The sequence below is a fragment of the Python bivittatus genome, unplaced genomic scaffold (genome assembly GCF_059951505.1).
Source record: "Python bivittatus isolate LINGU-HERP-01145 unplaced genomic scaffold, Pbiv_v1 ctg000610_np1212, whole genome shotgun sequence".
NCBI classification, from domain to species: Eukaryota; Metazoa; Chordata; class Lepidosauria; order Squamata; family Pythonidae; genus Python; species Python bivittatus.
In genome coordinates this window covers 5362460-5384418 of record NW_028277088.1, presented here as the reverse complement: position 1 = coordinate 5384418, position 21959 = coordinate 5362460, and the positions used below count along the sequence as shown (strand labels likewise).

The following is a 21959-nucleotide window of genomic DNA, read 5'->3' as shown; positions in this document are numbered from 1 at the left end:
ATGCATCTGCACCACAGACAGCCTATGGAACATAACCCCCTGCAAGAAAGAGCAAATAATTGCTAATATTTTCAACTTACCTGGTTGCCCATTCGGGGATTTTCCATAACAGGAGGAAGCAATAACCCTTCGCCTGAAAGAGGTTCCATGTTCAAGGACCTCATTCCACCAGGTCCCACCAAGGAGATCATCCCGTTGCAATCATCTCCAGTGTTCCATCTGTTAGACTGCATGCAGTTAGGAGTAGTTGGATGAGATCCATAACTGGCTTGACTTTGGACGCTTGGACGCCTTACCATCCGTGCAGGCAAAAGACAGCTACGATGGATCTCCATCTCGCTGACACTGTTAGATTCCTCATCCCACAATTCAGTCTTTGGTCCAGTCTCTCTCCCTGATATGTGGAAACTGAAGACACTCCCATGACTTGGCCTCCGCTTTGCTGGGTTTGAAGCAGGACCATAACCATAGTTGAAGATCACCTGCAGGAAACAAGAAAGGGAGAAAGGAGGAGCAATAGCACTGTTGGAATATGTTGGTCTCCATCAGCTAGGGAAGTTCTTCTTCAAATAAATGAATTTCTTACGGAGCGTGAGCAGTGCTTCCTGAAACACTGCCCAATGCAACAGAAAACATAAATGGTTTGGGTTTTCCTTCAGTAAAAAATGTTATTCGTGATTTATTTCTGTAACTTACTTTAGGGGCCTGGCTTCAGGGAAAATAAATTTAATTTTTTAGAAAATACCAGATTGCACAGTATGTTTGGACTGCTTTTCAGTGTCAGGGAAAAGATCTTGAAAGCCACTTTTTCAAGGTAAATTTACTAAAAACATCCACACCTGGGCTTTTAGTCAGCAACTGACTACGATTTGCACACTGAAGTCAAACCATTTGGTCTTCTTTTCTTGACTGGTGCATTTTTTCTCAGGTTAAGTTCCCAGTTCTGCAAGAGCTTCCTTCCAAAGGTTAAAAGGAAGGAGGGTGTGATATAAGCGAGACCTAACCCTAAAGTACCGATTTCCGATGACTGTCATTCAAGCCTGGACCCAGATCTTCCATCCCTAAGGACAACTTCTTCATTCGGTTGCTTCGTTCTTTGACCTCCTTGGATGCTGCTGGTGATACTTCAAAGGAGCTATGAGACATACTGTCATTTTCTCTGGCATATAATTCCTAGAATGCAGGAAGAGTGAAATGGAACTATACAATTCTATCTTCAAATACATTTTTTTTTAAAAAAAACGTCACTATGGAAAATGACAGCTTCCCAGTTGCAGATGCTGGTTGACTCTGCCTGTCTAAAAGACTCACACATAACTGTGGTGCTCTTCTCAACTGTAATGTTTTTAACATTCTCCTTTTAAAAAAGTCTCCAGCGTGCTTTTGCAAATCCAAGGCAAATTACCTTAAAAAGAATAACGGTACAGTAGTACTCCATCACTTCCCTAGCATTGTCCCCAGATATATTTATTGTTATATTTCTATCCTACCTTTCATACAGGGCGTTCAAGGCCACGTACACAGTGCTCCCTCCTTGCTAATCTGAGCCTTCTTCCTTTCTTCCCTGGCACACACATACATAGCATATGCTCTTGGGCTCACCTCCTGGTAGGGCATAGTTAGATAGGTCCTAGGCTTTGCTACTCCTATCAGAATTTCCTATAAATAAATCTCTTTTCCGTTGTAGTCATGAAACCTGCTTTAAGTTGTCAAGCCAGATAGTCTGATGGAAGCAGTATAGACAGTCCTCTATTTACGAACTTTTGAGTTACGAACTTTCACCAATACAAATAAACCTCCAACAACTCCAACAATGAAGGTCCCAGAAGGAAGGTCCCGGAGGTTTACAGCACACATGCATATGTATGTGACACGCTGTAAATTTCCAGGGTTAGGGTTACGGTTAGGGTTAGGGAACCCTAACCCTAACCCTAACCCTAACCCTAAATAAAAAAATTGTCTGTGTCCTAACCCTAACCCTAACCCTAACCCTAACCCTAACCCTAATCTGTTCGTAAGTAGAGGACTGCCTGTGTTCCACCATTGCAATGCAAGCCCAGGGGGGCCTGCAGTGGGAGCATCAAAAAAGTCAATACGGCAGCCCCAAGCATACTATTGAAGCCCTCCCTCTTTTCATGCACATCATGTTGCATGTAAAAAGGGGAGGGGCTTCAACCGCGTGGTTATAGCCACCATCTTGACTTTTTTGACCTGCTCTGTACAAGCCTCTCCTGTTAGAAGCAGAGCTTGTGATGTAATGGCGCAATGCTCTTCCAGTCATTTTAATGAAAGCAGCCAGAGCTATAGACACCACACGTACAGACCTCCTGCTCTCTCTTTAGCATCTCCATGGCTTCCCGGAATTTCCTCTCTTTGGCCTCTGTTTCAGCAATGGTGGCTTTGCTCTGTTCTTCGTAGGCCATGGTGACCACAGCTAAGATTAAATTGACCAGATAAAACGATCCCAGAAAAATGACCAGCACAAAAAACAGCATGTAGATCTTCCCAGTTGCTCTCAGCGTCTGAAATTAAAAAGAATATATTAACCAATCTTTGATTAGCATTTCAACCGTTCCCTCCCAGTTTTCCCTATTATGTAGCTGTTTGGTACATATAAGTGGAAACTCACTGCTAGAGATGTAATCATTTTGATAAATGCGCAATCAAGATTTATGGTGGAACGAGAAATCAGCGATCCAGGGTATTTTTTTAATATTGGTGATTAAATGTTATAATTAACATCTTGAAATAATAATGGCTGGAGACTTTAATAAAGTTTTAGCTCCTTTATTAGATCTGAGTAGCATGCATAAAGTATTGTCTCCACAGGTCCTGCTGTGCTGTCTCCTCATGGCTGCGGGGGGGGGGGGTTCCTGGGATCAATGAACACTGGAGAATTCAGTACACGAATACTGTATTCCTTGCAGGATCATCCAAGGTGTAAAGGCTAAAGCAAGCAGGCCATTACACTGGGCAGCAGCATTATAGGAAGACGCTGGAGGCAGATGTTGACGTCACTGACCGTGGCAAAAGCATCATTTCACGTTGCCCGAGGGAAGGCAATGGGACACCACTTCTGCATTTTATTGAGAAAGCCACATGGATAAACAAGTGAAGTGAGTGACGATAGAAAGGCCTTTGATGATGTCTACCGGGTCAAGCTGCGGAATGTTGTTAGGAAAATGGGGATCCAGAACATTTCCCTGTCCTTATGCAAAATGTCTACACAGGCCCGGAAGTTACAACGTGAGCAAAACATGCTGAAGCAGACGGGTTCTACTTTGGCAAAGGAGGGAGACAAGGCTGTATATTCTTCAGTTGAATGGGGTAATAAAGGTAACAGAAATACTTTAGCTAGGTCAGATCACACCCCAATAACATAATCTATAACATAAACGAGCAAGAGTCCCTCCCAAATTACAATCAGTACTGTACTGGAATGGGTTTTGCGTTATTCTAAGTCTACGGTATTTTAACGAACAATTCAGGAGTATTTCTGAGGTGGATGTTAGCTATGTGCAAGAAATTAAATTGGATTAAATTTATTTGTTCACAGTTCATTAAGGCCACTTTCTCAGCCACTCTCCACTTCAAAAACTGCCTGGTTGTCTTGGGGCCCACCAATCTCCCGGGTTGCTGTAATGGGGAAAAAATTGGAGGAAGGGAGTGTTACATTCACAGCCTTGAGTTCATGAGCGAAAAGGCAGGATATAAACCAGATGAATGAATGAATGAATGAATGAATTTCTGTTACAAAAAACAAACAAACAAACATTAAGATTCTTTAAAAACACAAAAGATGAACATGATGCCATTAAATCAAGGTTGTTTTTTCCATGTGAGCTTTGGGGATGAATCATCACCACGACCAATCATCTGACTGAATCCTGAAACCTCTCTTAACTTTATAATCTTTGGGATGGCAAATGTCTCCGTCACAAGGCAGAGCCATTCAAGAATGAGGACGACAGTCTCAGCCCAAGTAACTGGAGATACAGCTGGAGATGCTCTGAAGGCATCCAAGCCAAGATGGCTTGTCTTCCCAAGCCAACCACATTGTAATGGTGCACGAGGCAGAGTTCTCTCCCTCGCTTTGTGACAATAACAACACCAAGCATGTTAATCAAGGAAGAGCGCACGCAGGTAACAGCAGGTTTATTGAAACAACGTCAGAGATGCCACAGCTCAGAAAGAGCTGAGGTTGGCAAAGGATGCTGAGAACAACCAAAATGGCTTCATAAGAGAAGTTCAGAATAAAAAACTAGGAAAAGAATAGTAGAGCAGTTGCTTAGTTAAAAATAGCACCTCCCCCTCAAAAAGCAAAAGTTCTTAACTCTGGTTACTCCTGAGGAAGTAGGCCGGACGCCTGGGACTGTTCATTAGAGCCTGGGCCCCTGGCTGGTCAAGGCCACCCAGGAGATGACGCGTGGCTGGGTCTACTCAGTGGTATCCCCCTCCTGGAGTGGGGAGGTAAGTCCACCAACCCCTTTCATGACACCCCAAATCTGAGGGCAGCGTCTAACAGTAGGACTGACCCAAGAGGTCCTGCAACTTGAGCAACGTCAGGGGTTCAAAACCAGAGGCCCCAAAACCGTGCAACGAACGTCCGACTGCGCGCAGACACCCTTGCTAGGCATTCTTTGTAACACCCTAAAATGAGAGGAACTGGGGGGAAGCACAGGTCGCAGAGGCAAAGACATTCTCTCCGTGAAAACTTCAGGGTATTTCCTGCTATTTCACATCGCTACGCGTCTAGCTGCTTCTCAAGCAGCACGGAAAGACCCTGGGCTCCCGGGATTCCCCCAGTCCATCGGCCCACGTGGTTTGATCTCTGCATGCCCAGGATGAGAGCAGAATAGGGAGGCAGAGTTTGCAGCCGGTGGAATGAACAGCATCGCTTCGGGCTGCGGGGGGTCGCCATAATTAAAAATGCTCCCCTGTATTAAAACCATCCACTGCCTTCCGTTACTTTAGGATCGCTTGGGGGGCTAGAGATGGGATGTAAACATTTTATTAAGTCAGTAAATAAACTCAGCAATCAGGGGGAAGAAAACACTAGCAGCCAGGCGGGGAACGAAGCAATCTGTTCCGTCTGACAGACCAGTTTTGCGCCTGCGGTGAGATTTGCATGAGTCAAAGCAACTTTCCCAGGCTGCAGAAGTGAAAAAAAGGCGACGCACCTGTTGGTAGAGGCGTTCCCAGTAGTCTTGCGTCATGAGGCGGAACAAGGAAAGGAAGGCCCAGCCGAAAGTATCAAAACTGGTGAAGCCGAAATCAGGGTTTTCTCCGACTTTCAGGCACACATATTTCGGCGGGCAGGAGCTAAAAGTAATGATGTTCTTCTTTAAGCAAGAGTACAGGTTGTCCTCACTAAACAACCCAAATTGGGACCGGCAACTCAGTCACTAAGTGATGCGGTCATTAAGTGAACCGTCACGTGACCACTCTGCTTAGCGACGGCAGTTCCGGCAATCCCAGTTGCTGTCGTTGAGTGAATTCCACAAGGCTGTGAGGCAAGGACCCACCCAATCCAAGCCATTCTTGGAAGAAGGTAAAGGGCTGCCTCCACTTCAACTCCCCCCATCCACCTATCTCCCCCCATCTCTGCCCTTTGGCCACCTGCCTACCTGCTGCCCCCGCCACCCAGCCCTGCCCATTGCTGCCATGCCCACTGCATTGCACACCACTACTGTACTGGCCAAGGCCTTCTCTCACACGCCAGCCGGGCCTCTTTTCTCACGCCAGCCAGGGCCTTCTTTTGCAAAAGAAGGACCTGGCCAGCACGTGAAAGAATGATCAGGCTGCGCTGGTGCAAAATAAGGACTTTTCTAGCTGGGCCCTTCTTCTGCCCTGGCATAGCCAGGGCCTTCTTTCATGTACTGACCGGGTCCTTCTTTTGCAAAAGGCCCGGCTGGTGCACAAGAGAAGGCCCCAGCCGCACCAGCATGGAAGAAGGTAGTGTGAAAGAAAGCCCTGGCCAGTACACTAGTGGTGTGCAGTGCAGAGGGCATGGTGGTGGCGGCAGGCAAGGCCAGATGATAGGGGCAGCTGGCGGCAGTGGGTAGGCAGGTGGCCAAAAGGTGGTTGTAAATGCAGGTGGCCCGATTGGGCCTGAATTTGGATCACATGACTGCAGGGGTGCTGCAACAGCTGGAACTTCAAGGACCAGTTGTAAATCCCTTCGTTCAGTGCTGTCGTAACTTCGAACAGTCGCTGAATGAATGGATGTTAAGCGAGGACTACCTGTAGTCTTGAGCACTGATTAAGAGAAATCCATTCTAACACTTTAGAATTAGAAATGGCTTTATGCACCCTTTTCTTTTGGGGAGCATAAGAAGAGTTTGTCCTTTCTTCCCCATAACAACAACCTAGCGAGGTAGACCAGTAGAGAGAGAGTGACTAGTTACTCAACTTCCAAGTCAGGTGAGAGTTTGAACCTGGATTTTTTAGTCCAACACATTAGACTGTACGTTACTGGGGTGGGGGCTATACAAGGGGAGCCAAAACTGTTAAGATGGCTGCAACTTTGCAATTAAACCCCTGACCCATTTATACAAGCACATGTAAAAAAGGAGAAGGGCTTTGATCATGCCATTGCAGCTGCCATCTTTTTCTTCTTCTTTTACCTACGTTGTAGATATTTCTGCTTAAACATGTTGAAATTAAATGAACACCACACTGATCCCCTTATCTTCAGTTTGGAGCACTGTCACACCAACAGCATTTTTGCTCCCCAATCCCTCACAAAGCTGTTTGAAACTGAACCACAGCCTTCTTCTCTCCCCTTCTCCCAAAATGTGTTTTCACTCTTTCCCACAACTGACTAACACGCAGTGCAAAGAATATCATCCAGTGAGCACCCTGTCCTGCCACCGTGAACTTCCCTTGGTCCTGGAGTAAGAAAAATCTCAGCTGTGCTACTCAAAAAAAGGAATAAAATAAATTGCTATTCCCAGCACTCTTTTATATTTATCCATCCATGCAATGGGGTGCACTCCTCTGGTACTTTGCAAAAAAAAAAAAGTCTGAGAGAGTGCTAGAACGGGAAGCTCTATGAGAGAAGGTTGATGGTTTTTTTTAAAAAAAAAATCAACAAGGAAACCATTCATATCTTTCTAGGCTTCCCAGCCACTTTGCCATCATTCCACTTAAAAGCCCCTGGAAGTTGTGACAACTTAAGCAAGTTTCCCTGCTTTTCTGATCACGCATACTGTGTTGCTAGGTTGGGAGACCATGGGGACAAGTTCTAAAGAAACATAAAGGAAATGAAAAGCCCCAGGAATGGGATGGTGCATCTCTTCAGGCAACGGCGAGTTCCTGTCTGATCTGAGCCAAGAAGCTCGGAGGTTCAGGGAGACAAGAGTTTCTGGCAAGCTCCCAAGTTTCCTGTCCCTGTAATGGGCTGTGAGAATAACCTTGGGAGACAGAGAAGAGCCGCACAGGGTCCCCACACAGGCAGGGTAGCCAGCAGGCCCTGCCTTCCTAGACCCACGTCACGGTGCCATCACAGTTAGGGCCTGGCCATGAATGTGAGGCCACAACCGGCTAACGAAAAAACCCTGCTCACTGAGCTGCCTGAGTGAAATGGCTCTATTTCACCATAAAGTTTTTTTTTTTTTTAATTTCCTTGTTTATACATTTATAGCCAACGGGATACTGTGAAACTCTTCATTGGCTCAGCTTTAGATTTGATTTTTGTATTCAAGTAAGTAAAAGTTTGGACTTTGTGGCCCATGGGGTAAGGTGCTAGTCCTCAAGCTTCCCTTGGGACTCTGACTTTGAGACCCCTGCGTAAGCCGACTTTAAGCACCAAACTAAAGGTGGGAATGTAGGCTTTTTGGGAAATTAAAGCTTGCATCATGCAGGGTTTGAGGGTTTTTTTCCCGGTGCTCTCAACTACTGTAACCAGCAGTTTTATTTGTCCGTTGCTGGCATTTTATCTTTATTGTTATTAACTGCTCTCTCGTAATGGTTCAAATGCAGAATCCAGATTTAATGAGCAGTCACAGCAGTAGCAAGAGAAAAAAATCCTCCAGATTCCTATCCGGTTGAAATGCAGATTCTGCCAGCTCTCTTGGGCTCTCAAATCAAGGAGGACATTTTCAAACAAACGTGCGGAACAAGAGCCAGGCCCACTCACCCGCCGTCTGAGCCGTTGCGACACAACAAATAATCTTCCGTGCCGTTTTTCAGTTTGTAATTTTCTGCAAAATCAGAAAGACGACCTCTATAAATAATGGACGAGTTCCTCAGACACATGATTTTGGATTGCCAAAACATTAGCACCTGAAAACAAATCACTTTTCTGATTCCCCAAACTTTCTTCCAGCTCCGTCTCTCCTGATTCTTCTTAAGCATCTTTCTCCTCTTAGCCAGAAAAAATGCAACTTCCCCTCTTGGATATGTTTTTTTTTTTAATTCAAAATTACCAATGCAGGAAAGTAGCTTTCAGCAACATATCTTGAACGAAGCCTTTCCTTCTTGAGAACAAGTCATTGCATTAAATTAAAAAATCAAGACTGCCTCTTTCGGGGCAATCTTTCCACATCCTGATGCTTTCTTAGTACAAATATGAAATTGGTTTCCCAATGTCTTACTCTGGGATGTTCTTTCTACTTCCCAGTCCTAGCCCACAAACCCGTGATTCCCTGGAGAAATAAGATTCCATATTTGGTATAAGAAGGGGCAGAGAAAAATTACGAGCAGAATAATTCTGTTATTCTACCCTACAACAATAATAGTATTCCTGGAATCTCTGCATGTCTGTTTCTTCATCTGGCCTCCCTTGAAGGGCTTACAACAATCTTAACAGCCTCTTAACAGTTTCTCTCGCCCACATCTTATACTAAACAAGATCAAGGCGAGGTTTTTTGGGTTTTTTTCTCACCCTTTTTGCCTTCTTGGGACTGGAAACTTTTCTGAAAATCCCCCCTTAATGCTTTGTTCTTTCCTTCCCTCTTCCCAAGGTCAAGTCGATATTTCTTCACTGCATTTTATTTCAGTTACCATCATTTCCCTCCTGGGAGCACTGAGTGTGCAAGCACTGTTGTGGTTATTGTCGTAATTATCATCATTATTAGGTTTTTATTCATTAAGGAATAACACACCACAAAGAACAAACAAAAGGAATCAGATTTTGATTGGTGTTCTTTGGAAATTCAAAGAACCTGGGAATTGTCCTAGTAACGTCTTAAGAACTTAAGATATGTCCATCAATATGCTAAGGTGTTACATGGATGATATTATTATTATTATTATTATTATTATTATTATTATTATTATTATTATTATTATTTCTTCAAAGGAAATGGACTGAAACATATCCATCCTCTTAAATTTAAGCATTCTGGTGCAGAACAAATAATAATATCAAGTAGCAGACAATTTGCTACAGCTGACTCTAAAGAGGAGGCCCAAAGATGCAATGGATTAATCATCATGGCAGAAGCTGAGATGTTTACCTTTGCTGTTGGTGAAATTCTCATAGGAAATGTTACTTATGCTCTGGTTGATAAATTCTGTGTAGTTCTTGACACATTTCTGTCTCAAATGTCCCTTGAAGAGTTGAAGGCCAATTAGGGCAAAGACACTCAAGCAGAAAACGGTCAAGATCATCACATCTGTGAGTTTCTTCACCGACTGGATCAGAGCTCCAACAATGACCTTCAGACCTGCAAAAAAGAAAAAGAATGAAACAAATGTCAAGATCATCAGAGCTGGAGAACCACTTTTAAGATCTCAGAAGACATAATGTTAGGCAGCAGGATCCTGGGGGTGGGGGTTAACATCTGCAAAATGGGAAAGGCAAGGTCATGGTCAAAGACTTGATCCTTTGATAGGTGCAATCAAAAGGATGTGCCTTTGATTGCCACACTGCATCACCATCGTGCAGATGGATGTCCAGAGGAGAGCAGTCAAGATGATAAGGGGCCTGGAAGGAAACACTGTGTCGCCTGAAGAAGACTGAGGGGAGACATGATAGTGTCCTTTGTGGCAATCCCACTAGCGTGTCTCCTCCAGAGAAGGGAATGATCTGGCAGAGCAACTGAGCATTCTGCTTTTTGAAGAGGATTGTCCCAGGATCTGGATTCTCCTGGATAGAGGCCGTCTTCTAAAAATCAGGGTTTCACTTCTCCCCATTTGTGATCTGAGCCCAGGCTACTTGTATAGAAAAAATTGGATTTTTTAATAGGATTGGAAGAGATTCAGGCAGAGAGGTCTGAGGAAAAAAACCCCTCTGACTCTTTAGTTCCTCTTGAAACCAAAGCAGAGAACCAAATCAGCTGCTTTATTGAAGAACAGCATTTCCACCTTATTCTAACCTTGTATGTTTGTAATTATACTTCAAAATTGCTCAGCCTCCTGTGATCATCTGCCAAAGAAAACTGAAACTGGGTAAACAATCTGCATTCACCAGAGATCTCAGCAGTTTTGAGGTTTGAGGCTCAAATGGAGCAATGTCTTGATTTTCTAGAGTAAAGCGTGCCCACTTAGTTTCAGATAGAGGCATTCATGGGAGGGGGGTCAAAAAAGTCAAGATGGTGGCCACAGCCACACCGTTGATGTGCATAAAGGAGTAGAGCTTTGATCATACACACATAGCTGCCATCTAGTCTTTTTCAACCTGCCTCCACTATTCTACTAAGTTAAAAACAAAAAGATGAGATGAGAGAGAGAGAGAGAGAGAGAGAGAGAGAGATGGATGGATGGATGGATGGATGGATGGACAGATAGATAGATAGACAGACAGACAGACAGACAGACAGATAGACAGATAGACAGACAGATAGACAGATAGACAGATAGACAGATAGACAGATAGACAGATAGACAGACAGATGATTCGATAGATGGATGGATGGATGGATGGATGGATGGATGGATGGATGGACGGATAGACAGATAGACAGACAGATAGACAGATAGACAGATAGACTGACAGATGATTCGATAGATGGATGGATGGATGGATGGATGGATGGATGGACAGACAGACAGATAGACAGACAGATGATTCGATAGATGGATGGATGGATGGATGGATGGATGGATGGATGGATGGATGGATGGATGACAAATAGAGATGATGATAGATAGATAGATAGATAGATAGATAGATAGATAGATAGATAGATAGATAGATTCTTTATTATGGTCATAAACCAACCAAGGTAAAACATCAAAGTACATTGGGTAGACAATAGAACAATATGATGATACATCCTTTAACATTAGCTCAGTGTTCTTACTTAAAGGATTTAGCAGGCTAGGTGATGATCTGTCAGAGATGATCTTGTGGATCCTGCACTGAGCAAGGGGTTGGGCCAGATGACTTCTAAGTGACTTCCACTTCTAGGGTTCTATGACTAGCAATTCTTAAAGTCTGCCTTCTCTAACTGATGCTTTCTAGATGCATCCAGATGATAATGCGGGAGAGTTCCAAACCAATTCAACCAACTCATGCATTAAGATCAAGCTACATTTGTTCCCATGTAGAAATGTATTTTAGAAATCCTGGGGAAAGGTATCTCTTGGAGCCATTATTAACCACATATTTTATGAGGCACCATGTGTATGTTCCAAAAAAGTAGAATAAGGACAGGTATACCTGAAGAGTGATGGATCAACAGACAGGGTTGAACGACAGACTTGAAACCTGAGCACGCTCAATCTTATCACCATGAGAAATTATTCCAAAAGTTTCATACCTGGGACAATGGAAATTGTTTTCAAGGCTCTCAGCACTCGGAACATCCGAAGAACGGAGACATTGCCCAGTTCAATAAACTCTCCTATATACCTGCAATATCAAAATAGCACAAATGTCAGCGTCACTTTATAAAGGTAAATCATCATTAACTATCTGTTGGGGGACAGGGGCAGTAAAAATGATAATTAGAAAGATATGCCTTAGGGCCAATTCATTGATCATCGGGGACAGGATTCAAATCAGCAAGCCCCACCCCTTTTGTGCACCTTGGATGTTGCATGTCCATTCCAAAGGGGCACGGCCAGCATCACCACCTTCTGCAGGTTGGCAAAGATTTGCAATGTGTTCTTCGCCTCCGGATGCGGCCCCTTATTGCCCCCCAAACGCCCTCACCCAAAGTGGCACAAAAGAGGGCGTAGATCTGCATAACATTTGCAGACGACGACTGACTCGTCTAAAGAGAGAAGCGGGCATCGTTACAACAATCTAAATAGAAATACAAATCCCTGGAAAACTTGACATCTGGGGATTAACTGCTGATGGAGACCTTCAGGCCTCTTTCTCAGGGCTGCCCCCAAGGAGGGGGTCAAGAATGCCAAGATGGCAGCCCCAACCATGCAACTGAAGCCCTGCCCCTTTTGTAGGTGTCATAATCGGTGCGGAAAAGGGGTGGAGCTTTGATCACCTGGTGGTAGCCACTTCCTGGACTTTTTTAACCCCCTCCCCTCAGCCTCCCCCCCGCTTTTGAAGCTTTACAGCATCCTCAGAGGGAGAATTCCTCCCCATCTTTCAAACAGGATTATCCTCTGCACGTGGGAACGCCCTCTGGAGGCTTGTAATTGGTTTAGCCTCTTTGATTTCCTTTCAGGAGGATTTATAGGCTGAAAATGCAACAGGGCTCTAGTCAGAAATTCAAAATATCGATCTTTCTTTTTTCCCCTTGACATGAAAATGCAGGCTTGGGAATGCTTCCATAATCAGGTTTCTAGCAGCCAGGCGGCCGGGCTTTTGCAAACTTGGAAAATTGCCAGAAAGGACGACAACCTGACTGGCCTATTTTAGTGGCGTGTGGAGAATAAAGGGAACCACATTTACGGACTGGTCATTTTGGATGCGATGAGGCAACAGCGTAGTTCTTCATTCCCCGCCCTGACTGGTAAACCCCCCATGCATTATGCAAACTTCTAATTCTGCAAAACATACACAAGCAGGAAGAGCTTACTTTTTCACAGAATTTCTTTTTTTAATTTTCTTCTTGTTTTATATTCTTTGCAATACCGGTAGAAAGGTTAATACTGTGCCACAAGTCACTCTTCTCTGCTTTTTTTTAGGCCAAGAAGATTTATATCTTTGATGAAGGTTGATAACACAAAAGCCCATTTAACTTTTCAGGTCAGCCTCTTGGAGCCTGCTGCTCAGCAACCGTGCCTAGGACTACAAGCTCTATCATCCCCTGCTAGCGTCCATGTTGCTTGATGGTGTTCAAGGGATTGTCGCAGGATGTGAGCTGTTCCAAGTAAAGCTGCCTTTTGCAAGGGACTGATGGGGATCGTGTCAATGCCAATGGTCTTCCAGTGGTGCTCCAGATGTTTTGGGATTGCATCCAAGGCACCTATTACTACTGGTATTATCTTTGCTTTATTTTGTCAGTATCATTCTATTTCTATTTGCAGCTCTTTGTATTTTGTGATTTTCTCCAGTTCTTTCTATTTTGCTGTCTCCAGATACTGCAATGTCCACTATCCAGACTTTTTTGTCTTTCTTATCAACAATTGTTAAGTCTGGAGTGTTACATGGCAGGTGCTTGTCTGTTTGAATTCTAAAGTCCCAGAGCACTTTAGTTTCTTCATTTTCTATTACTTTGTCTGTTTTGTGGTCCCACCCGTTCTGGCTTGCAGGCAAATGGTATTCCTTGCAGATCTTCCAATGCACCATGGTTACTACTTTGTCATGCCGTTGTTTGACGTCAGTCTGTGCGATCTTCTTGCAGCAGCTACCTAGGTGGTCCACTGTTTCTTCAGCTTGTTTGCAGATGTGGCATTTGCTGTTGGTTGCTGTCTTCTCAATTCTGGCTTTGTATGCATTTGTTCTTCAGGCTTGGTCTCGTGCAGCCAGAATGAGCCCCTCTGTCTCTTCAACTTTCCTGCTCTAAGCCATCGCCAGGTCTTGTTCTTATCTGTTTTGCCTGCTAGTTTTTTTGTGTACTGGCCATGTAATACTTTGCCTTGCCATATCTCTTTTCTATTCTTCATTTGGTCTTTCTTGTAGGCCAGTTGTTTGTTTATTTATTTATTTATTTATTTATTATCAAACTTGTATGCCGCCCATCTCCCCCAGAGGGTGACTCTGGGCAGCTCACGATTAAAATAAAACCCCCAAACAGTTAAAAGTATAAATAGCCACATTAATTTAGTTCAAAAGTTGAGCTTTATAAAAAGACCATATAGATAAAAAGACTAAGAATATTCAAGATGATGGGGGGGTATTTTATTATTATTATTATTATTATTATTATTAATAATAATAATAATAATAATAATAATAATAATTTTTTCAGTAACTTCGTGGTTATTATTTTGTATTTTTTGACTATTGTACCATTTTTGCATCTGAACCTTTTCAGCGTGGGAAGGGAGTGTAAGCTGCTTGGACGCCGGTTGGACTGGAGTGATGAAGAAGCCCCAGCGAACAAGCAGACAAATAAAAAGTACAGTCGACTCTTGGGGAAAAAATTAAGGAAGCCAATTGCTCCTTAACGACAGGTGTATCAAAGGACAGTGGTATCACTTACGCCATCACAATAACGCTGAAATCCAGCCAGTTCCATGGATCTCGGAGGAAAGTGAACTCGTTCAAGCAGAAGCCCCTTGCCAAAATCTTGATCAGACATTCAAAAGTATAAATTCCAGTGAAGGTGTACCTGAGGAGAGGAAACCAGGTCAGCACAGGCAAGGGTCAGAGATTTTTTCAGACCTTGGATGTCAGAGTCCCCCGCCCCCCAATCCTTAAACATCTGTGAGGTTGCCAGATCTCAGTCCCACCTAGAGATCTTGAAGGACCTCACCTGGAAACCTCAGGTTCATGCCCATTGTTATCCTCTTGCAGGAGATTCATCTCCAGGAAGCAGTTGGAAACTTAGGGTTGGTTGAACAAAAGGATGCCATACCGGTATAAGGTGTGGCATATGTCAGGGTTCCTTCTTCATAGAGCTGATAAAATGGGAGCATGAGTCACTTTCACTGTTACAGTTCTCATTTGCTCCCTTTCCAAACTGCAAATTCATTTCATCTCCAGTTCTTCGTCAGCCTACAAATTCAGCAAAAAGAAAACCTCCCCCCCAGCCACATGGGCAGAGCAAGCTACTGTATATAAACAGGGAGCAAACCGCACACTTCCTCGCACTGATGATGTTCCCTAGTTGGGTCATGTAACATCTGCAAACAATTTGAAATTGAAGAATTTGAAAACAGTGAGAGCTGGTTTGGTCTTGTGGTTATGGCTCCAGGCTAGAAAGCAGGAGATGGTGAGTTCTAGTCCTGCCTTAGGGATGAAAGCCAGCTGGGTGACTTTGGGCTAGTCCTTCTCTCTCAGCCCAACCCACCTCACAGGGTTGTTGTTGTGGGGAAAATAGGAGGAGGAAGGAGTGTTAGGTATGTTCACCGCCTTGAGTTATTTATAAATAAAATAATAAAGGCAGGATAAAAAATCTAAAAAAAACCCAAAACAACCAAGCTCAGAGAACACCAAGGACTCCACAGTTCAGCCGTGAACGACATATATTCTCTTTTATTGGAATCAGCAAAAAGAGTCCTACAAGAACATCTGTGCATTTTCTAGCATGCTTCCCTAACACTTTTCCTAGTGTGCACATGTCTTGTAATCAAAGTTTATTTCATTAATGCATTTGATTTATTGTTTTGAACGCATGTCACAGACTTCTGAAAAATGCAGATGTTGGTGTGCAAATATTTTCTGGTGGGCCTGTAGATTTGGAAGGTGTGATTTGACGATATTCAAATAAATATTTAGGCAGAATGAATTCTAAATACTGAGTACTAATCCTTTCTCTCCCTCTCTCTCTCTCTCTCTCTCACACACACACACACACACACGTGAACAATTTCTATATAAAGGCAGACTAATTTGGAATAAACTAAGACAAGACGCTTCTCAATCTGTTCTTACTCTTTGCACATTCTTCAAGTTTACAGAGCCTTTGGAGGTGAATAAATGTTTTTATCTACCTTTATGGAATAATGCATCATAATGAAAGAAGAAGAATATTGCCAAAGCTACTTACTCAACGTATTTACTTGAAGATGTCTCTTTGCTGTTTGTCTGTGATGAATCCGAAAGAGCCATGAAGACACAATTAGTTAAAATAGTGAGCATGATAAACAAAGTAAACAATGTGAATTATAGTTCAGGAAAACAATGTTTTGCTAACATGACACTAGTCCTGACTGTTCACAGCCTACAAATATTGTCCACATAAAATTAGATTATAGAAAGAAAAGTATTGTGATGTAACTTTAGAGAGAGAGGTTAAAATGTAATTGTACTTATAACTGCTGTGAAGACTATCAGAAGCCATTTCTTTGTATCTTTTTGCTTTCTTTTCTATCTTTCTTTAGCTTTTTTTGTTGTTTTCTTGCACTTTTTGCTTTCGCTTTGCTTTTTTTCTTTTTCCTTTTTCTTCCTGACTTTATATTTGTTTCTATTAATTTTTAAGCTTTCTTTTTAAAAGCGTTAATAAAAAATTATATGGAAAAACATTGTCCATGCAAAATTGTTGCTCTCGGATAAATCCTGATTCCAGATTTATTTAAGAGAGATGCAAATAAATAGCTCTGAACTATCACAGGGAGAAATTATTTAATCTCCAGATACCAAGAGTTTTCTTGCATCTCTCCTGGAGGACAGAGGGACTTTCTCCTCAAAAAAGCCAGAATGAAAACAGAGGGAGGGAAGCAATTATGTAAAGGATATGAATGAATCAAAACTTTAATGGCCATCCGCCTGATTCGGTGAAAAGGACTGAAGATGTACAAAGCACGCGTGGCGGTAAATCGGAAGATCGTTTTTCCTTTGTTCAAGACCATAAATGTCTGTAGGAGGAAAGTAATACATTAACTAGAAAGATTCTTACGAGACACTGTTGCTCCCCACGTGTGTCATCTTATAAAATATATGCTCTTTTGCAGCAAAGACAGCACCGTCTATACACAAAGGGAAAGTTAGGCACACAGGTGGAGCGTTTCAGGTTTGCAAAACTACAAACGTCAAGGTCAAGGAAGACAAATGTAGAAGGGATATGTGTGAACCAAACTTGATCAGAGAACGCAAACTTAGCTGGAGCAGTTCTGAAATGCAGAGACTTGGACTTAAAGGTTTAAATCCGGGGTTCTCAAACTTTGCTGGACCCCAACAGTCCACCAATGTCTGAGTTTTGACCATCCTCTTGCTTTGTCTGTGAAAACTGGATCAAATTTTTTAAAACTTGTGACCTCTCCCCTTCTTATTTCCCGATGACTCCCTGGGGGGGCCCTGACTCACAATTTGAGAATCCCCGACTTAAATAAAAAAGCATGTTTTTGAATGAAGCTTAACTCCTGGTGACTCTGTAGACACATGGATGTCGATTTATGAATTGTAGAGAAGTGGTTTGCCGCTTTCTAGAATGTTCCTGATGTCCCAGTCTAGTCTGACCTTTCTAGTGGTCTCCCATCCAAGACCTACTGAGAACTGACCCTGATTAACTTTTTAAGTTCAATCAAGTTTTGGATACCTGCTGCCCCCAGCTAGGTAAGAATTTTAAGCAAGCATTAACAAAATGTTCTCGTGTTCAGAGAAGACTCATCACAACATATGTGTGTTTTTCTCATGATAGTAATGGTCCCATTGAGTCACAATAAGCTACTATACCTTGTGATCATGATAGTAGGGGTCAAGATCCTCCAGGGGTTCTCCAATAAGTTCCACAGGAGGGCTTCCATAAAGGGCAGGAAGGTTCTGGCAAGCCTGTAGATCAAGCTGAGGCCTCAGCTTCTCTGCTGGTGGCAAGTCTCTCTTGGCCGCAATACGTTTCTTGATGGCAACCAAAGATTCAGGAGTGAAACGGCGGAAGTTGTCTGCCCCCAACAATGACATGGTCGCCATTTTTGCATTGTTCTTGTTACGTCATGGAATGATAACCTAAAAGGGGGTGGGGATTAGAAAGATCAGAGAGAAGATAAAATGCCTTCATGAATGAAGAAACTCCAGATGTATTTTTGGAACACTGGGACTGATTCCAACGAAGTTCATCTCTGTTGTGTAACTCATCCATCAGTTGCATAAGTTCAGGACAGGTAGCAGAAAATATTTCAACAAGGTATCATTAAGGTGCAATTTCTTTTTGGTTTGTTCCTGGCCCAGATTTAACCTTCCTGCCCTCCACAGAATGTAATTTAATTCAGAATCAGGTAGTGTTCCACTGTGATTCAAGAGATAGAATTCTGCAGAAGATGTTGGCCGGTGCCCTAGATGGCTTCAAAAAGGGGTTAGTTAAGATATGACCAGTCTATAACAGTTGGTAGATTCTCCCATGGATGGACTTTCTGCTATTAGAAGCCTGCTTGGTTTCTAGGGTGATCGTCAAACGTGAGTGAGAAACCTTGAAAATAATATGATATACTCAATTATGCCCAAGAACACACTTCAAAACCACCCAAAGTCACCTGATGAATTTTACAGCCAACTGGAGATTTCATTAGATTTCAGTCAAATCTAGTTCTGGTGTGGCACTGAAAGCATTGTGTCACACCAGCTTTCTTCTAAGATTGTACGCACAAGCTAATAATCTGGTCTAGTACTGCTCAGGACTCCTCATTATTTGCTTGTCAATTCTAGAGTCATAGTATTGACAAGAGGGATCTCTGCAGATACCCAAGAGATAACAGAGCGAATATCCACCAATACCACATTTGTCTTTTGGTGACTGATCCCAAATGCACAGAATGTTTCCAGCCATATCAAGTGAAGAAAATGCTTGTCCAGCCAGCATTATTTTTACTTTTAATTGATACTAGACAACCCTGTGAGCCATTGGGTCATTCTTTGAGAGAAAGGTAGTGCAGTCTGATGTGACCAGAATGAACATTACATTTTAGGCTGATTGTATTTTTTTGTTTTTACCCCAGTGCTGCAGAGTCCCTTGAGTTTGCTTGTAGGAAGCTGGCAGGGAGTGTTGGAAATCATGATCACATGACCACAGGGATGCTACAATGGCCACAATAAATTTATTTGCAAATAAAACTGGTCTAAACATCATGAAAATTTCAATTCCACAAGAGTAATGGGTCCTGGATTTTTTACACATTCTTTAAGTTAGCGGATTTTAGGTACCTTGATTCAAAAATTGTTGTGGTATAATGCACCGTTTGGGCTAACCTGAAGGTACAAACAGACAAACAGATAAACACCATGAGAGTTTTAGTAGTATCTAGATTTATGATATCTTAGAGCCAAACTGAACTATGAAATGATGCTGTGATTCCTGATTGTCTGGGATGGCAACTCCTGGAGGAACAGGGACAGGAGAATGTTTAGGAAATGTGACCCCTTGATTCAGAAGTACCTCCCGCCGAGCCTCATACAGACCCATGGACCCATCATGCTCTTCCCTTTCAACAGCATTCTGCAGAGCACAGGAGTCAGAAATAGCCAGCCAAAGAAAGTAAAGTTAAGATGTAAGAAATAAAAAAAATAACTAAATCTAGTTTACACCAACACTCTTCACTATACCTCTCCACACCATCCTGGCTTCCATCACATCCAGACTTCACTTCATACATTGATTTTTGTGGCATTCTTGGTGCCCTCTGAGCTTGGCTGTTTGCTTGCAGATGTTCCATTACCCAACTAGGTAACATCACCAGTACAAGTGAGCATGGGCTTTGCTGACTATACTTGCACTGATGATGTTACCTAGTTGGGTGATGAAACGTCTGCAGGCAAACCGCCAAGCTCAGAGAGCATCAAGAACTCTACAGTTCAACCCTGAGCTACAGAGATTCTCCTCTACTGATTTTTGTTCTTTAAACTTCTCTTTTTCAGGAGGAAACCAACCATGTCTTTCTTCACCCAACCATGTCTTTCTCAGTCTTTCCCTACCACTTGATTCATTCCCTCTTCCTTCACATATTTGTTTTGTGGTTCAGTCCTCATTCATTCTCTCTACATGGTCAGACCATATCAAGATACAGTATTTATGTATTTCATCACTAATTTTTTTAGTAATCACTAGTAAATGATTTTTTTACTAGTCACTAATTTTTTAATTCAGTCTACGTTCATCTAGCACCATTCATTCCTGGCCATATTGCTTCGTAATTTACCATATTTGCCATATTCCTCCAAAATTTGCCATATTGCTTCTTAATTTACCACACGCCTTTCTTAAGTAACCTATTTCCACTACAGTCCACTTACTTAGATGTTTCTCCTGACATTCCCAACTCCCATTTCCACTTTCCAGTCTGCATACCCTGTTCTGTATCAAGTCTTACTGCAAGTTCTGACAAGCACCTTACTATGCAACTTTCGTTAGTTAGTCAGTTCGTTAACAGTTTTTATCACCTGCCCAACTCAAAAGACTCGGGGCAGGTTACAACAAATTAAAATTTTAGATGCAGCAATAAAATAACCAGAATTATGAAGAGCAATAATAACAATATGTCATCTTTAATTAATTAAACTTTGCCCAGCTTAGCTAAGGTTGAAAGTCCAGTGAAGTAAAACTGTCTTTAAAGATCTAAAAACCATGGGACAGGGGTGGGGGGAGCTTTACAGTTCTCTGAGAGTTAAAGAGTTTCAAAGTTGAACAAACTCATCTTGGATTTTTGCACTCACTTGCGCAGAATAACAACAGCCTCCTTTAATCAACAGCTTAGACGCCATTTTTACACGCATGTTAAACAAGTCACCACTCCATAAGCAGACGACATCCATATTTTAACATTTCTCATCTATATCAGCAGCCTACCATGGCGGAAACATTTTCAACATGCTTACAGCATTGAAAACATCCTGGTCTGTGCCAGTCCATGGCATGTACTTCTTCTTTGGTGGGATGTAGGCAGTATGTCAGCTTACAAAGTAGACAAGCAATCTTAGCTTGCATAGAATAGCGTGTGATATCTGCCCAAGTACGCAAAATGGAACAATACTGTTCTTACTATCAGCAGCGAATGCTGCGGGTGGCACGAGTACAATTATAGCTGGTAAGTTGGCCTCTACACAGTCTCTTCCTAAAAAATATCGGGTTGCGACTATTTGTTTCATGGATTGCAGAATTCATTTCCTTCACACATCTTATTTCCAATCCTTTTTTTTTCAAATGCAGAATACACCTGACTTGAATATATTCTCTTCCAAACGCAGCCAATAAATATTGTTCAAGATTTACTGCTGTTCTTATTGCTCAGGATAAATGGGATGATGGGACAAGGGTAATTCAAAAAGCTAGTTTTGAATTATGTATGGCTTAATATCACTCTTGAATCAGGCACCGAGGGAATACCGTAATTGCTCAGCTGTTCCCTTTGCCAAACTGCAGACACCCATCAGTTAGTTCTGACCAGATTATGCCTGACAATCCAGCCATCTGGGCAATCGTTTATTTTGCTCTGAACGTCCATGTAACTGCCATGCACAGAGAGACGCAGAAATATCTGAAGGACTTTAACATGACTTGGTTGGACAGATCTCCACACCAGTGCAAACCTCTACACAGGATATCAGAAAATAATAATGTGACCTATTAGATGCATTCGCTCCTCTCTGTAGCTGCTCTTTCTGCAGAAATCACTGATAGGGATTCTCCTACTTAAAGAACATAGGAAAAGATCTACTGGATTTGACCGAAATCCTGTTTTCCACAGAAGTAAAGAGGTGTCTCTGTGAAGCCCACAAGTGGACACGAGATGCAGAAGGATGTCTTTAGCAGCATCTCCCATCTCCACCCAATATCTGAAAGGTCCCCCTTCTAGATGTTTTTAGGAAAGCCATTAAAATGTGGTCATTCCATCAGGCCTTGAGGGCTGGAAGGTTGTGACCTTGTTCCCTCTGGCACTGGAAAGTCTCTTTTTGGTTAGTTGACTTGATGTCTTGATTAATATTCCCAGTGCCATATAGATGTTGATACTGATATGTTTTAATTGTATTGTTTTAACCTGACTTACAAAGGTGAGATGTACTGTATGCCACA

The 21959-nt window shown here is 42.5% G+C and overlaps 1 protein-coding gene across 1 annotated transcript in view; it reads right to left on the bottom strand.

Moving 5' to 3' along the window:
• The window catches only part of LOC103056514 (sodium channel protein type 5 subunit alpha-like), a 46199-nt gene extending 28330 nt beyond the window's left edge, over window positions 1–17869 (bottom strand). Inside the window, exons 1-11 of the mRNA XM_088150805.1 lie at window positions 17636–17869; window positions 16697–16818; window positions 16011–16115; window positions 14502–14630; window positions 11709–11800; window positions 9444–9671; window positions 8141–8225; window positions 5181–5322; window positions 2325–2522; window positions 1015–1173; window positions 81–482 (exon numbers count right to left, since the gene is read on the bottom strand). Coding sequence (XP_088006931.1) covers window positions 81–482; window positions 1015–1173; window positions 2325–2522; window positions 5181–5322; window positions 8141–8225; window positions 9444–9671; window positions 11709–11800; window positions 14502–14630; window positions 16011–16115; window positions 16697–16818; window positions 17636–17869 — 1896 coding nt within the window. The remainder of the gene's footprint in view (window positions 1–80; window positions 483–1014; window positions 1174–2324; window positions 2523–5180; window positions 5323–8140; window positions 8226–9443; window positions 9672–11708; window positions 11801–14501; window positions 14631–16010; window positions 16116–16696; window positions 16819–17635) is intronic.
• Window positions 17870–21959: the final 4090 nt, after the last annotated feature.